At 48.4% G+C, this 17,809-nt stretch overlaps 1 protein-coding gene across 3 annotated transcripts in view; it reads right to left on the minus strand.

The window, feature by feature from the left end:
- LOC144100871 (uncharacterized) overlaps nt 1–17,809 on the minus strand; it is a 62,761-nt gene that overhangs the window by 26,069 nt on the left and 18,883 nt on the right. For 2 of the 3 annotated variants that reach the window (XM_077633764.1, XM_077633762.1), the window contains exon 1: nt 1,226–1,329. The exons of the other annotated variant lie outside the window; for it this stretch is intronic. In XM_077633764.1, the coding sequence (XP_077489890.1) occupies nt 1,226–1,324 (99 nt within the window). In that variant the 5' untranslated portion in view covers nt 1,325–1,329. Of the gene's footprint in view, nt 1–1,225; nt 1,330–17,809 lie in introns of those variants that run through there. 3 annotated transcript variants of the gene reach the window in all.

The raw sequence follows: 17,809 nt of genomic DNA on the forward strand, positions 1-17,809 counted from the left end.
GCGTAGTGAAGGGGCGGGAATAATTTCGACCACCTGGGGATACACCAGGGCACCGCCTGGGGACCACCAGGGGAAATGTACCCTGGCCAATCGCCCACCGTGGGTACGTGCCATTCAACCAGAGGCCATCATCACCACCACCACCACCACCATCATCATCATCATCATCATCATCATCATCATCATCATCATCATCATCATCATCATCCTTAACGTGCGCTGACATCGCACAGCCGACGGTCGCCTTTTGCGTTTCACACCCATTGAGACGCGGCCGGCGCGACCGGGTTTCACACCCAATGGATTCAACCCAGTTTCGAAATATCTGCTACGGGTCCCATTTGGACCCAAGATATTAACGCGATAGCGTTAAGGGCCCCGTGTCGCAAAAAAGCCGGTGTCGTCGGCGTTGACCGTGAGTGAAAAATCTCTCCTCTCCCTCCTCCTTCTCCTCGCAACGTACGCCACTGCCCCGACAGATAGCGCGCGACGGCAGCACCTCCTGCTCGTCTCGTTCGGGCGCAGTGGGGGCGGTGCGGGCACGCAGGAATCACGCGGTGAGCGGCGAACAACGCAGCGCACATCCAAAGCGCGTTCACCACGAAGCTTGCGGCTTGCTGCCTGTTCATTCGGCGCGGAAGCTGTGCTGGCGTTCGTGACATCGGGTTTATCGAGAACGATGTTTGTCGGGTTTGTCGATGTTTGTGGGGTTTGTCGAGAACGAAGCACACCGGCACGGGTTGGCCCGGTATTGCACTGCCTCCGCGATCGGCTCGCGACATATTAGCGCGCGCCCGTCTTTCCTTATTCCTCTCCTATCTTTCGACTTGCCTACTTCCAGCACGTGGCAGCGGTTGTGGCTCAGCTCGAGCTTGTGGGCAGGCCCGTGTACTTTCCTTTTCATTCTTCTTGACAGCAGTAGCAGCAGTAGCCCCCGTTTCGATGGAGGCGAAACGCAAAAGGCGCTCGCGTGCTGTGCGATGGCATTGCGCAATAAAGATTCCCAGGTGGCCGAAGTTATTCCGGAACCCTCCACTACGACACCTCTCATTTTCTTCTTCCACTCCCACCTTTGTCCCTTCCCTCATGGCGCGGTGCGGTTGTCCACCGGAATATGTGAGACAGATACTGGCCCATTTCCTTTCTCCAACCGACAATTCAATTTTCGATGAAGATCGTGACCGACGGAACCAGACGACACAAGGAAAATGGTGTGCTCTCTTACCAGGTAAGCGAGTGCTTGGAGTCGTTGAGTTCTGGTGGGAATAAAGCGACGCACTGTATGTTTATATCGGCGGTTAACAATGAAGCAGCTAGCCGTCATGGGATGACACGATGCTGTCAGAGGAGGAAACGCTGTATAAGTTTAATCAAATGTCACCTGATATATATATGTGACCTTTTACACGTCGCATATGAACTCCGGTAACATTTCTTGAAACGGGAGTCAGCAGCAAACCCGCTTTCACAATCTGCTTCAGTCTAAGAGGCCAGCCTAGAAGCAGTACATCAAAACAGATTTGCGTAGACAGAACAAAGCCATGACTGTTATTTTTGAACATACCGCTATTCTTGTGGTGCGAAAAAGCAGTTCTATAAGCTTGACTGGCTTTGTGATGTAAAAAACGCTCGCGAACTTTTCAGCAGTTCGCATATTCGACGCGTTCAGCTAGTCTCAACACGCAGCATTCTAATATATTGGCACTAACCCTTGTGCAACTGCGGCGGCGTCGCGGGTAGAATTGCCAGCTGCGTGGCATCGGTTGACATTACGCAACAGCGCGTGGGGACGGCGCTCTCAAATAGAGCGGGCGGACTTAGCCTTCTTACACGTAGGCAGTTTCAAGTGTCTCTGCCGAAGTGTGTGTTTGCGTGCGTGTTTATGTGTGTGTGTGCGTGCGTGCCTTGTTTTTGTCTTTTTTCATCTCCTTCCTGCCATCATCATCATCCCCTATCATGACTCTTTTTTTTCTCCTCTTTCCGTTCCCCAGTGCAGAGTAGCAGGGGAGATATTTATTTTTCGGGCCAACCTCTCAGACTTTCCCGTCAATGAACCCTCTCTATCTTATTTACTTTCCTTTAATTGTCCAACCGGCAAGGCGTCGTGCCGAACGGGCGGTGGCTTTCCGTGGACCCCTTGGAAGAGGTTGAAGTAACGAGCGGTACCTTTATTGGCCATGCGTAAAGCGAGTCTTTCCGCATCCAGCGGGGTCAGTGAAGAAAGCACTGAGCAGTTAGGAAAAGTAACAACTTTTCTACGTAGCAGAGCGATCGACGCCTAGGGCTATCTATCAGAGAAATTACGATGCACGTTTACCCGTTGTCGAGTTAAATCCCCTCGATATGCGTACCAAACGGAATTTCCTTCGATGGGAGGGTGGGGGTGGGGGGGTGGGGGGATGTCAAGGTGGGCCTAGAATTCGGATTGCAGTGCGTTATGGTAACGCTGCAATTAGTAATTGCATGCATACAATGTTTATTATTTCATTGTGGTTTTATTTTTATACCTCAATGCATAGGGTTTTATTTGCCTACCAAGTTCGGTACACAACTGTTCCCGGATGTGGGCCCCTTGTTGTGGGAGTATATATAGTGGAACGAATGTTCACGTTGTAGATGGCGCTTCAAGTCTCAATGCGACAAGTGCTTTTTTTTTTTTTGAAGCTACTGCTACAGATAGCGCTGGGATCTCAGGTTGGTAGCAGACCCCCCGAAATCTCTAAACGTGATGAGTAAGAGCCAACGCTCTTAAAAAAAAATTGCTGCGGTTCAACTACTACTGAACGTCGTTAGAGCGCGAAAACTGTGGTGTATCGGGCAAGTAGACGCGGCTTGGCCTATAACGTTGAGTGCATTCCGCAGAGTGGATAGACAACGCGCCCACCCCGCCCGGTGGCGGTTAAATTAATGGTTGATTGCGAGAGATTGGTCACCCAATGAAAGCTGCTCCGGCTTTCAAACCGAAAGCTTTACTTGCCGCGAACCTGCTATTTCGCCGTGGCGGTGCTCCGAGGAGGCACATGACGCCACAACGCGCGTGTCGTCGCGGAGCCGAACCGGTCTGGTCGGGCCGCCGGCGGCTGGCGCACTCGGCGCGATACAGACATGCTCCAAGTCTCTGCCATTGCGGTCAGAGTGCTCCGAAGCCGCCGAACGCTACGGCGGTCAAGCGCAGTTGGTGTATAGAGGGTCTCGCTTTGGCCGACGTGACGTCGCCGTGCAGCGCGCGCGTTACGTCGGAGTATAAACACGCCTTAAAAGAGCCTGCACTTAACCGGTAACCAATGTATTCGGTGGCGGCATCTATGGGATCCACTGAAACGCCCCACACACTAACTGAATAAAAAAAAAACCTGTGCCGAGGCTCGGAACCGAACCAGGGCCTTTGAGGCGAAGACGCTATCAGTCCGCCACGGCGGCTCAAGCCTTAACCACCAATGAAGGCGCATGTAGTGAATACGCTCTTCCGATGCAGAAGTCGCCACGCTTTCGCTACGTTTATCCTGGCCTAACAGAGCTAGGCCATGAGCAATTGTTTTGCTCAGTGGTGTGTGTCTGCCACAACGTTGGAAATTGGTTGGTTGTTGGGGAAAGGAAATGGCTGTCGAGTCGCTTGCCGGCGTGTCGGCTGCTCCCGACCACTCGCATTTATTGGCACATATCAACGATTTCGTGCGTGAGGAAGCTGCATGTCAACTATCGCTTAATAATAATAATAATTGGTTTTTGGGGAAAGGAAATGGCGCAGTATCTGTCTCATATATCGTTGGACCCCTGAACCGCACCGTAAGGGAAGGGATAAAGGGGGGAGTGAAAGAAGAAAGGAAGAGAGAGGTGCCGTAGTGGAGGGCTCCGGAATAATTTCGACCACTTGGGGATCTTTAACGTGCACTGACAACGCACAGCACACGGGCGCCTTAGCGTTTTTCCTCCATAAAAACGCAGCCGCCGCGGTCGGGTTCCAACCCCAACTATCGCTTCTGACATCCCACTCCGTGCAATCTCCGTACCTGGCCTTACCTTCGCACTGTCATCAGCGAACAAGTGGCTGAGGCGCTACCCCCGGTCCCTCCGCCCGCACCAGCAAAGCCACCCGCAACTGTCGTTGCACCGCTTATCTACGCTGCCGCAGTCGCACGGCCGCGGCTGCCTAACTACCATCCAACATACGCTGCACCTCAAGCGTCTGTGCCTCAAGACCCTCACGCTCCGACGCCTTTTTTCCGAGCGCTTCGACAACTCGGCATTCCCAGCGACAATCAACCTATAGTTACTCTTGCAGATTGACTGGTCATGTGGCCCGGGTTTGCCGTCGTCGTGTGCCACTGTCCCAAGTTGCCGGTTACTGGCCTCCTCGCAGTGAATACTCACCGCCAGGCGAGCCGCCACAGAGTCGTTCTCTTTCACCTGATCGCACTACCATCTCCACCCGGCGCTCACCTTCTCCTCGAAGCCGCTCCCTTTCTCAAATGTGTCGGCGCCCGGATCTTTCGCAAGAGGAAAACTAGACGCCGCAGTTCCTGAGGCGAGAACTGCGCCACCAGCAAAATGTCCAAGGCCTCAATTATCTCCCGCAAATATGATCGCCGTTTTCACAGAGGTTGTTTCTGTTCTGGCGCTTGCAGACACCGGCGCTGCTGTTTTTGCCATGGCCGCCACCTTTTCCCGCTCCTTGCGAAAAATGACGACTCCACTTTCTGGATTCTCGTTGCGCACCGCGAGCGAGCAGGCTATTGCGCCGTTAGCGACGTGCCCGGCTCGCGTCGTTATTCAGGAGGTCCTCTACGTGATTGAATCCATCATTCTGCCACCTTGTTCTCTTGAAATTATCTTGGGTTGGGACTACCTGTGACGCCAAAACGCGGTCATCGATTCTTCTCTTGCTGAACATGAGTTCTCTGCGCTCAGCGGTTCCTCGTCGCCCGATGCCCCTTCTGCTGCTCCTGCCAAAGCCGTCGTTGGCGAAGATGATGATGATGATGTCCTCAGACCATCATCGCGAAGTCGTTGGCGAATACTATGAACCGCCTGCCTGCTTCTTCTTCTTCTTCTTCTTCTTCTTCTTCTTCTTCTTCTTCTTCTTCTTCTTCTTCTTCTTCTTCTTCTTCTTGTTCTTCTTCTTCTTCTTCTTCTTCTTCTTCTTCTTCTTCTTCTTCTTCTTCTTCTTCTTCTTCTTCTTCTTCTTCTTCTTCTTCTTCTTCTTCTTCTTCTTCTTCTTCTTCTTCTTCTTCTTCTTCTTCTTCTTCTTCTTCTTCCTCTTCTTCTTCTTCTTCTTCCTTCTTCTTCTTCTTCTTCTTCTTCTTCTTCTTCTTCACTGCCGTTGCTCATAGCGAGATACTGCTGTCCTGGACAGACCAGAGACTCTGCCGCCGCCGTTGTTTCGCCGCTGCCTGAGCGCTGACCTAAGCCCCCGCTACAAAACAAACACACACACAAACAAACAAACAAACAAATAAATAAACAGACAAACAGATGTGCACGCACGCACACCTTGCATGTTCCCGCGGTTATTTAGACCACATACTTCGGAGAGATTCGTCTTGAAATAGCACGCGTTTGGATGTCTCCTTCGTGGTAGCGGCAGCACAAGTTGGCGACGCCGGATAAATAGCAGGTTATGATGCCAAATTTCGCGGAATCTTATACTTGCTCAACAAGGAGGAAATTTCGACGAGTTGGTAAGTATTCATTATTTTGCTCACAGCGCAACAAGAACGGCAGTCGAGATGAAAGACTAACACAAAGATGGGCTGTTATCAACTGGCTTTCTTTTAATGATGAACGAAAGGCGTATATACGCAGACATTGAAAGACATATAAAGACCACAAAAGTCATCTGGAAGGCATGTGGGAGGTCAGAGAACTCAATTCCCTCTCGGATAACGCAATGCAAGGGCTACTAATACACTTCGTGCCCTTTTGGTGAATATAGAAGGCCTCCATTACCTCGCGTATTTGTTTATCGCTGTGTCTGAACAGGATACCCATGTTCTTGTAATCAGGAACGCATTTGCATTCCTTGTGCTTCCTCGTGTTCGTCTTCCGACTCGCGTCCCGTTCTTGTTGCGCTGTGAGCAAAATGATTTATACTTGCTCACCCTGTCTTCAACATCATGGTCGTCAGTCTCGTTTACAAAGGGAGGCAGCCGGAACAGAAGGCGGAAGGGCCTAGCGCAGCTTAATATTTGGAGTCCTCGGACACAGCGGTTGTGGGCAGTGAGCTGCTGTGGAGTTCCAGGGCTGGATTATTATTCAAATTATCAAAGGGTGCATATTGGGAATTACTGGGGTGAATGGGAGCAGAAGGGTAAGAAGTCCGAGCTAAGCTGAACATTGTCTCGCGATGCACGATGCTAGTACGGCTCGGTGAATGTCCATTTTTTTCAGTTCATCTTAAGTACTCCTGACTCCGAAGCTAGGAGGTGTAACGAAGCGGAATTTCTTCATCCTCATTATCAACCCAACTACGTCAACTGCAGGACAAAGACTCCACCACTGGTCTACATTTAATCCTATCCCGCGGCAGCAGGAGCCACCTTATTCCCGCAAGCTTCTTAAACATCTCCACCGGTACGGCCGTCTCAAATTTCGCCGTACACTGCTACTTTTTCTCTGAAAGCACTACTTAACGCGGTCCCAACCACGAATCTTGTGTGAAGCTCGGAGCAACTCGGGTAAGTTCGGGTTAGTTCGGAGTAGCATCCTTCAAGCGGCAGCCAATGGGAGGAAGGTCGGGTAGGTCTGGAGGAGCGTCGCGCCAGCTGTAGCAAATGGGAGGAGGGTGTCGTGCCAGGTGCTGCCGAGCGGAGAGAGTGTGTGAAGATCAAGAGCGAGAAACACGTTTGCTTGCGCACGAGGATGCCAGAAGGAAAAGGCGAAGAACGAAAACACAGCCTTTCGCACGTCTACTCGGTTTAACTACGTTGTAACCTTACCGCTTTTTTTCATTTTCTTGACATCGGGGTAGCGTTGGAGCGTCCGTTGAGTTCAGACGTGCTTAAGTCGGCTCCCGCTCTCTTGCCTGATTACGCCAGTCAACCTTATTCTGGAGCGTGCTACTTGTATGGACGACAGCACTTCGCCTCCACTGTGAGCCTCCCGCACAGAAACCGGGCTCTTTCAGTGTTTCTGGGACTTTTTCGTTACTTTTGCAGTTTTGCTCGCCCAAGCCTAACCAAGGTCTATGAGGCTTAGCTGGATGACGGCTTCGGCAGGGATAGCCTGGGGGTTCAAACGATGCATATTACGATGCTTCTGCAACAGTTCATCGACAGTGTTCAGTTGAGCTTCCGATTGTAGAAGAGGATTGGGCGTCATGCGAGGAAGGCCAATGATTAGTCGCATGGCCTCTCTTTTCACAGCTTCAAGACGGTCCAAATTCCACACGGTAAAGCGTTGGAATTGGGTTTTGGTAAGCTGGTCGAAGCTGTAGAATAGAGCGCACAATTACTCGAGCCTTATTTGTGCATGCACTGCTCGCGAGGTGTGGAGATCGTCAGCCGGTTTCCACTGGAGCTGATTGACGCGGTAGCCCGAACATGATTCTTTCCATGGCGACCATGCACGGCTTCGTGTCAGTGTGCTCTTTGCGTGTTGTGTTGTGTTGTGTTGAATTTTTTGGCACATAGGCAACTGAGGCCATCACGCGCCAAGAACAAGGTATAGGAAAAGTCTTTTGTTGAATGTTATAGAAATATAAGAATCGTCCCTGGTGTAGAGGCCCTCAAACTTTAATACTACTCAGGGAACACACACACAAATTTAAGAAATGGCTACTAGTAAAAGCTTTAAAGAGGGCGGGGTAACCTCAGTAGCTTTCTTTGGCTGCGCAAGAATATCGAGGCTCCCAACCAATAAAAATAAAAGCCTCAGCCTTCTTCTCAGGCATGAGAAAGTGGCTGAGGTGTACTAAAATTCAAACAAACCAGTGGGTAAAAAGTTTAGAGTCTCTTGAGAAATCCCGTTTTGTTATGAAAGCTAAAAACACATGATATATCAACAATTGCATAATCTCCTAAAATCAGTGCGGGATGAAAAGGAATGTAATCACTATAAAACTGAGTAAAGTACTTTTTCCTTAGTTTTTCCAGTTTCGCACAAGAAATTAAAATGTGGTTAATCGTAACTTCATGTCCGCATTTTTCACAAACAGGTTGATCTTGTTTTGTCAGCAGGAAATTGTGTGTGAAGTTCGTGTGTCTTATACGAAGACAGCAGATAATCACTTCCTTAAAACGCTCCTGGTGGGCGCAGGACTTCCATTCACTTATAACCGGTTTTACATTGTGTAGTTTGTTTTTTACTCTGATGTCCTACGTGGACTGCCATTTCTGTCTTATGCTACTATGTATTCAGTTAATGCAATCTTTTAGTGGAATATTTAGATTTTTGATTTGCTTGTCACGTGCTTGAGCAGCGCAGAAGTCTGCTCTCTCGTTGCCTCTGATTCCGATATGACTTGGTACCCAGCAGAGTTTTGGGTTTTGTCCTTTAGCTGTGGCTATTACTAAGTTGTGTATGATATCACCAGGTATAGGAATGACTGCATTTATAGAGTGGAGAGCTATAAGTAAGCTTAGGGAGTCTGTGTAAATAATACTGTTTGCGAGGTTCTCTTTTACTATTTGTTCAATGGCTACAGACACGGCGTAACATTCGGCAGTAAAGATTGATGCACGCTGTGGTAGCCTCACTATATGACTGCAATTCCCTTGTACGACTGCACTTCCAACGTAAAAATCTCTTTTTGAGCCATCTGCATAAAAAGCTCTGCGAGTACTGTATTTTTCCTGGAGTGGAAAAAAATCTTGTATTGTATGCTGTGTAGGAGTTTTTTTGTTGCCAAAATGTGTAAGAGTGAGATCACAGATTTCCGGGAAATTGTATCATGACGACAGTGAATCTCGTCTTCCAGCAATGCCAGGCAACGTGTCCAGTACGCCGAGATTTTCGCACATCTCTTCAGAACGCAAGAGCAGTGGCCTGGTACTTCGCGGTTTGCTTTGAAACAGTATTCTGGATGGGCACTTTGTGGCTATTTGGTGACAGATGTGCTTAGGTAGCGAACGGATTTTTAGAACGTAGGCACACGTGAGCATCGTTCCTCTGTGTGTAAGTGATGGTTCGTTCGTTTCTACATACAGACTGTCTATGGGCGACGTCCGGTATGCACCAGTGGAAAGACGTAAGCCTAAATAATGTACTGGGTCTAGCCTTTTAAGGTACGATGACCTCGCTGATCCATACGCTATACATCCGTAATACAGGGTAGTGCGGACTATAGAGAGCGGTAAATTTGCAAGAGACATGTCCTATCGGCTCCCCAGTGTTTTCTCGACAGTACTTTGAGTATGTTTAGGGATGGAGAAGCTTTCTTTTTCAACGCATTTATGTGAGGTAGGAAAGTGTGCTTTCTGTCAAACGTTATAGCAAGAAATTTATGCTCATTTTCCACTGGTAACTTTACTTCGTTCAGATGTAGGATGGGATCTGTATGTATGCCTCGTCTGAGTGAGAACAGAATTGCCACCGATTTCTGTGGGCAAAACAGGAAACCATTCCTGTCCGCCCATGTTGCCAGTTTATTTATTATTATTTGTATTTGTCTTTCTCATGTTGATACATTGGAGTATGTACAAGCTATTTGAAGGTCGTCCGCATAGACCGAGTACATAGCGGACCTTGGGATTATTTTCGTAAGAAAGTTCATTTTCACAACGAAGAGAGTTGTGCTTAATATACGCCCCTGAGGTACTTCATTTTCCTTAATGAAATTTCTCGAATGAGTTGCACCCAGGCGGACATGAAATGAACGGTTAGATAAGAAGTCTTTTAGACAGTTCAAAATTCTTCCTCGGGCGCCAAGCTCGGCAAGGTCTTGAAGAATCCCGAACCGCCAGGCCGTATCGTATGCCCTTTCTAAATAAAAAAATACAGCGAGACGGGGTTGCTTACGAATGAAAGCTTCTCAAACAGTATTTTCAAGACGAACTAGGTGATCTGTTGTGCAGCATTTCTTTTTAAACCCACACTGATGGGCATCAAGAAGTTCACAGGATTCAAGAAAAAACGTTAATCTTATATTAAGGACACTGTCAAAGGATTTTGCGAGGCAAATAATCAGGGCTATGGGTCTACAACTATTACGAGAGGTTGGGGGTTTTTCAGGTTTAAAGAACGGTACAATGACAGCTTTTTTCCAGACTTCAGATATTTTCCCCGAGACCCAGACTTTGTTAAAGAATCTTAAAAGTGCCTCTACAGCAGGCTTGGAAAGATGGGCAAGCATTTCATAGTGTATTTGGTCGGGTCTTGGAGCAGTTTTCTTACCGGCAGACAGTACAGTGTTGATTTCTTGGAGTGCAATAAGACTACTATATTTTTAATTAGTACCTCCACTTGAAGGAGCCTTTGTTTTTAGGCTATATTTCTGTATTTAAGAAATGAATGCGTATAGTGCGCTGAGCCGGAAACTACAGCGAAGTGCTCATCAATATGTCTGCCTCTTCCCCTAAACGCGTTTGTGTACCAGGTGTTGTGAGAAGAGGAATTGTGAAAGGTGAGTAGCGGCCATTTAATTTTCGAACCTGCTGCCACATATTTTTTTTTTATGTGGTTGAGCTGTTTATAGAAGAGACATAAGTTTGACATGATGTTTTCTCGGCATTTCGCCGGATACACATCGCGTGTGCTCTCGCCTTTTTGAAAAAAATAAGTTTCTTATGAGTTTGGTATCTGTGTGTGCATCTGTGTGCATCGCCTTCTTGCTTCTTTGAACGAAATCTTTTCAGTAGTTTTGAGTGTAATTATCGCTTTTCTTTCTTCCAGGACGGACACGCCCTGGAGAATGCAGCATAGTCTCCCTCACAGTTTGCGCAGCGTGGGGCGCCGTCGCACTCATCAGAAGAGTGATCTTTTAAAGCACATTTCGCGCAAGTTTTACGATCGCGGCAACTCGCTGAACCGTGGCCGAACCTTTGGCGGTTAAAGCATCGTCGGGGTTTAGGAATGTAGGGTCTGACATTTATTTTTAGATAACTCACTTAAATTGAGTCTGGGAGAGTAGTATGTGTACATGTCAAGACTATGTGCTTTGTTGGGATTTCTTTGCCCTATTTTCTTATTTTTATCCTGTGGACATCAGCGACGTTTTCTTCAGCAAGCCCTTCTCTGATTTCTTGTTCAGTGAGGTGGAGAAAATCATTCTCTGAAATTACACCAAGGACTGCATTGAGAGATCGGTGGGCAGATATCGATACAGGGATGTCACCCATGGACACAATGTTGGATAGTTCAGAGTGTTGGATGCTAGCTCGGAGTTCCAGTAAGAGGTCTCCACTGGCCATTTTTGTAACCTTGAAGCCAAAGCCCAAGGCACCCGTCAAACATTTCTCTGCAATGAATGGGAGATTATTCTAGCAGATTTATCACTTGGCTCACTATGAATCACCTGAAACTTAGGAAAACTGTTTCTTTTTTTTCATGAAATTCTGAGTTACCTCGGTCCACCCTCTCTTGAGAGGGCGATCAGTTGCTGAGAGAAGGTTAGCCATAGGATAAGTGCGTTTTACGGCTACGGTGCCAGTCACCCACCATGAAGACCAACTTGGGGACGGGACAGGAACTTGCAACCAGTCCTACCCATGCTAGCTGTACACCCCAACTATAACCCAATATGACGCAACTCAGGGTGGTTGGCCCCGCAAGGTTAACCCTCGCCGCCAGGAAAAAAGGAAGAAACTAGAAGTGAGTAGGAGACAGGAGAGTTGTGAGAAAGGGGTAGGAAAGTGAAAGATAGAGGGGAGGATAGGAAAAGGCGACTGCCGACTTCCCCCGCTCGGGTCTGGCCGGAGGTGCCGTCTACAGGAAGCTGGGGCCAAAGTGGTGTGTTGCCTCCGCCGAGGGGCCTTAAAGGTCTGAACGCTCGGCATCGGCTCAACTACCAGGATCCCCTTTTCCCTGGACTCGGCAATGCCACACACAGCTAGGCGCGGGTGCTCGGGTCCGTGGTGATGCACTGTTCATCATCATCTCCTTGCGGGGATGTCCCTGCGGATGCTCGGGAACCCGTGGTGTCACCCCTCAGCAACGCCTGCAAGCTGCAGACGCCCCCCTGCGGGGAAGTGTGCTCTTTGCCCTTGATAAACAACTTAACCGACTAACTGCTCTAAGCGGGGGAGATGATAGTGCACAAACAGTGCTTAGCTATCAGTCAGCGAGGAGGTGGTGCTTCCCTATCTGCAGAGGAGTGTAAAGAAATAGAAAAATAGCTCAACTCAATCAACTGCGCGTTCGTTGGTTACAGCCGCTGACGCCTAGCCATGTTTCAAATGCTGGATTGAAATCTCACAGCGGCTAGGGCTCAATGCACAGGAATATAACGCAACGTTTTGTTCTACCTGCAGTGGTGTCTACTAACACGAAAAGCGGCAGATGATCAACACAGTTTCAATGAGCGTCGTCTGCTGACGGGGCCTTCGCCTTATCGTCAATGCTTTTCAGTCACATGCACAACTGCGCTATGCTTGGATACATTCGAAGATGGCTTATTCAACAATGCCACCGTTTCATCACGCAACAGGCTTCCCTACGTACTTAATTTTCAACCTCGGATGAGTGTAACATGTACTCAACAACCTATGCCTTGCCTGCCAAGAATACCGACCTTTTTTGGTTAATAACTGGTTTTTGGGGAAAGGAATGGCGCAGTATCTGTCTCATATATCGTTGGACACCTGAACCGCGCCGTAAGAAAAGGGATAAAGGAAGCAGTGAAAGAAGAAAGGAAGAAAGAGGTGCCATAGTGGAGGGCTCCGGAATAATTTCGACCACCTGGGGATCTTTAACGTGCACTGACATCGCATAGCACACGGGCGCCTTAGCGTTTTGCCTCCATAAAAATGCTGCCGCCGCGGTCGGGTTCGCACCCGGGAACTCCGGATCAGTAGCCGAGCGCACTAACCACTGAGTGACAACGGCGGGTACCTTTTTTGGTTAAAACCGAATTTAAGAAACTGAATTTCGCGTAGTTTCATCAGTTTTTTTTTCGGTTGACAGCAAAAAGTCCAGTCCTTAGGTAAAAACAAAGGAGTTGAAGCCACTATCGTGTTACGGTAGGAGTGAGGGCAACCCCGTACCTTATCCTCCGGAGCGCTACCTTCTCTGCACGGTTAAGATCTCGGGCGGGGTTACTGCACACGGAGAGATGAGACCACCTGTGCGGCACCGGAGGTGCTCCTTATCCAGGTTTAGCAGCTGAAGGAATTAAATGGTTGGTGTCGCTTGGCGTGCCGCAGAATGTGTATGGCTTTGGAAGCTGACAAGGTCACGTGAGGTCCATTCGATCTGAATTGGCTGCGGAAAGCGTCCTGCCAGACGGTGGCTGTTTCGGAAAATTTCTGGACTGTGACTGACGTGTCGGAGTAGGCTTGTTGCTGGAAGGGCGTCGGTGCGGATGGCAGTGCGGGCCGTAGGGAGCATGGGAATTGCGGCCACAGAGCAAAGCGCCCTTTTAACAGCAACCAACTCAGCACAGAAGTTGGAGGCAGGTTCTGGGAGTCGAAACATGGATTTCTTAAGGGCATGTCGGCAGGGGCGATAAACTGCAGTTGTCGTTTCGCAGTCCTGGGGTTGTTGCATCTACGTAGACCACGATGTATACGTTCGGCAGGTGGTCCGCTTGTTCCGCAATTTGACCGGGAAAGGACAAAGCCACATAAGGTGGCGTTGGTCGACGTGTACCCTTTTTTGTTTGTTGTCGCTCAGCTGTAATGACTGCCAAGCAGGAAGAACTGACAGTGGCGACGCTAGAATGGAGTGTGCCGAAGCGTGAGCCTTGAAAACACAAGTTTTGTGTGTAAGGCTGGTCTTAAGCCCGCGACCATCGCGTTGCTGCGGCACAAGCGTACCTGATGCGTTTAGCTGTACAGGCGCCCAAATCTTTAACTGGCGTGCGCGAGCGGCGGCTTTTCCGTGCGTCAGCGCCGTATGACGGGGCGAGGCTGGAAACATTCTGAGGCTAAGCGCATGCGGACAAAGCGTGCTCAGATGAGCCCATCGTCTGCTAGGCAGTTCCTTCTTAAGGACGTCACCCCGCATTATCGCACTTGAGACGGATAGGCAGCGTGAGTAGGCGAATGGTTTTGCTCGCATTTTATGTCTCGAAGATCAGCGTAGTAGCAACCAAGCAATGAAATAAAATATAAGCATAGACCGAACGCGCTCAATGACGCGAAAAAGCAAAGAACATGGATCGTTCGTTTGTTACTTCCTGACGTAAACGCTTTTTTCATCTCTAGAAAAAAAAAGGGGGGGTGGAGGTATCAACACACTGCGTTCTTTATGCTTCAGCGCTGCGGCGAAGCTGTAAGACAGCTGTGAAACGTCAGAGAAGCTGCTCTACAGGCCGTGCTTGCGGGAGCTTCTAACTGCTACAAAAATGCCACCTCGTATACATCAAACGAAGTGAGTTCGAATTATAGGAATTTCAATAGGCGGCTCATCGCAGAAGGAAATTGCTAAAACAACTGGAGTGGCTCCAGCTTCAGTGGGCAGAATCATACGTGCCTACCGGGACGAAGAACGGATTGGAGATTCTCCTCTCCGTCTCACCAGAAAAAAAAAAAACAAGCGAAGAAGAGGTGCAGATTGTTGCCTGCGCTAGTGACAACCCGTTCATGACAACGGGTGAAATAAGGGCTGCCGTCGGACTTAATGAGAGAGATGAATTAATTAGGCAACGGCTAAGGGAAGCAGGGATCAGAAACAGGACAGCTGCGCAGAAGCCCCTACTTTCCGACAGTGCCAGAGCAAAAAAGCAAGCCTTTGATAATGAGTATGTGTAATGGACCGTCGATATGAACATTATTGAAAAGGTTTGGGGCATTTTAAAAGCCAACATGTCAAAAATGGGCCTTCATACCGCTACTCCTGATGAGTTGTGGGAGGCCACCAGCAGACAGTGGGAAGAGCTGAAGGCTGACAGCCGTTTTTATGGAGGCAAAACGCTAAGGCGCCCGTGTGCTGTGCGATGTCAGTGCACGTTAAGGATCCCAAGGTGGTCGAAATTATTCCGGAGCCCTCCACAAATTGGCTGTTTCGGCAAATTTCTGGACTGTGACTGACGCGTCGGAGTGAGCTTGTTGCGTGAATGGCGTTAGTGCGGATGGCAGTGCGGGCCGTAGGGAGCATGGGAATTGCGGCCACAGAGCAAAGCGCCCTTTTAACAGCAACCCACTCAGCACAGATGTTGGAGGAAGGTTCTGGGAGTCGAAACACGGATTTCTTTAGGACACGCCTGCAGGAGCGATAAACTGCAGTTGTCGTTTCGCAGTCCTGGGGTTGTTGCATCTACGTAGACCACGATGTGTACGTTCAGCAGGCGGTCACCTTGCTCCGCAATTTGGTCGAGAAAGGACGAAGCCACAGGAGGTGGTGTTGGTCGACGTGTAACCTTTTTTTTTTTTGTTGTCGCTCAGCTGTAATGACTGCCGAGCAGGAAGAACTGACAGTGGCCACGCTAGAATGGAGTGTGCCGAAGCATGAGCCTTGAAAACACAAGTTTTGTGCGAAAGGCTGGCCTTAAGCCTGAGACCATCGCATTGATACGGAACCAGCGTACATGATGCGTTCAGCTGTGCATAATTAGTCGTTCCTCTCTACCAATGCTCTCAGGCTTGCATTCGTTTTTTTTAGGTTAATTTGATACTGCCTCCTAAAGACTTTGTAAATGAGTCTGTATACTTTCACCCCAGGGGCATGCTGGAAGGCAGCTCAGATGATAGCCCAGAATTGTGAAACTGTCTAAAAAAATATCGAATTTGACACAAATGATGGCTCATCTTAAATTTGTGGATGACCAGATGAAACGAATTATGTCTTCTTTTGGCGAGCTCTCGGGGACGTGCTTAGCTGTTCCTCCCTTCATTAGTGCTTTTCGGAGTGCACGTGTTTTGTTTCGATGTAATTTTGAGGCTGCTTCCGTACTTTCATACCTTGTAAGTAGGTAATGTTGATCTACATACCGTCATTTGTCCCTAGTATTACCTTTTTGACTAATTGGTGGGGCACTCGCTTGGAGAGCTGGACGAATTCCAAGGAGCGGCCTTCCTGTCATCGCACTTCCTCAGCAGTTGCTTTGTGCTCGTCTGTTATTTTAGTGACGTGCAGAAAAACCTTGGCAACCTAGCATACAACACAGTATATGCGATAAAATGTTGATTGCGAAACATTTTGTCTTTTAAACTATTTTATTGTCGCATTCGTTTATTTCCAACATTCGCTGGCCACGCTGACAGTAATGTTTGGTTGTGCGCAGTACAGTTCGAATATGTATTCACAAAGCCCATCGAATTTGTCAAAGCGGTTGTATGTTGTCCAGTATGTGCACCTCGTCCTCTCTGCAAGTTAGAATGAAGCATAAGGGCACAGAGTCACTTCCACTGTCACGCCCCAACATTACCTACAATTTGAACGTCTCCCCACCACCGTGTGAGTTTTTTTTGTTGCCTCAACTCAAATTTATGTTTGTATTAAATATATGAGGGCACCTTGGAACCAATCTAGTGGATTATTTTTTCGGAAATTTTGGTGCCTCGCTCGACAAAATTTCTCTAGTGCATTTAGCTCGTTAGTGAAGACTCGTGGCCGTTTCATTGATTTAAAAATGCAACAGGAGGGAGACTTCAGGGCATACAATGCGGAAACACATTCAGCGCATGCGTTCATGAAAACTGCAGATGGTTGGTGGTTTGGAAATACACTGACATCGTGATGTACATGAAAAAGCAAGCCGTGCGTAACTTGAACGGCCCTTGTAGAAGGGTATGACTAGGTAGGTGGTCCTGTCAGCAAAAGTATTCGTCTTTTTCTATGAAATCAGTTATTTACTCATTCCACTCTTTTCATTTCTACTTTTCTTTCTTACTGCTGCTGTTATTGCTGTCAAGAACAATGAAAAGGAAAGTGCACGGGCCTCCCCACTAACTCAAGCTTAGCCACAACCGTTGCCACGTGCTGAAAGTAGGAGAGTCGAAAGAAAGGAGAGGAAACATAAGGAAAAACGCGCACGCTGATATGTCCCGGGACGATCCCGGAGGCAGCTCAATACCGCGCCAAACCGTCTCAAGCGTGGAGCCTTCTAGTTCCACGACAGACATCTGCAAGTTTCTATGAATAATTTCGGCGCCGGAACTGATTTTTTAGTGCAAAAGCACTATTAAACAGATTAGACACAACCAAGAATCTTCTGTGGAGCCTCGGAGTAACTCGTGTTAGTTCGTAAGAGTGTCGCGACAGGTGTAGCCAATGCGAGGAAGGTGTCGCGCCAGCTGCAGCCGAGTTAGAAGAGGATGTGAAGATGAGCAGTAAGTGGTTTTTGTTAAAATAATAATAAAAAGGAAGGAAAAGATTTTTGCTAGCCCAGGCATCTGCCATCGATACTGGAGCACCTGATCTGGGGCAGCGGAAATAAAGGATAGCAGGCAGAATGGAGAAATGAAATGAAAGAGGTGAGGGGACAGGAAGATAGAATGGGAGGAGAGGTAATATACGCAAACTATTTGCACAATAAGAAATGTGTCCGAGTTGTGCGCGTGATTACTCCATGATGGAGCAAGAAAAACTCACGTGCACAGCACTGTTTTGGCTACAAATGGAGTGGATGAAGAGCGAGAAACGTGGTTGCGTGCACTTGCGGATGCCAGAAAGAAAAGGCGGAGAATGAACACATGCTTTCGCATGTCTACTCTGTTTAACCATGGTAAAACCCTTTTTTGTTATTTTATTAAAGTTACGCAGGCGCCTATGGGGA

The sequence above is a fragment of the Amblyomma americanum genome, chromosome 8 (genome assembly GCF_052857255.1).
Source record: "Amblyomma americanum isolate KBUSLIRL-KWMA chromosome 8, ASM5285725v1, whole genome shotgun sequence".
Taxonomy (NCBI): domain Eukaryota; kingdom Metazoa; phylum Arthropoda; class Arachnida; order Ixodida; family Ixodidae; genus Amblyomma; species Amblyomma americanum.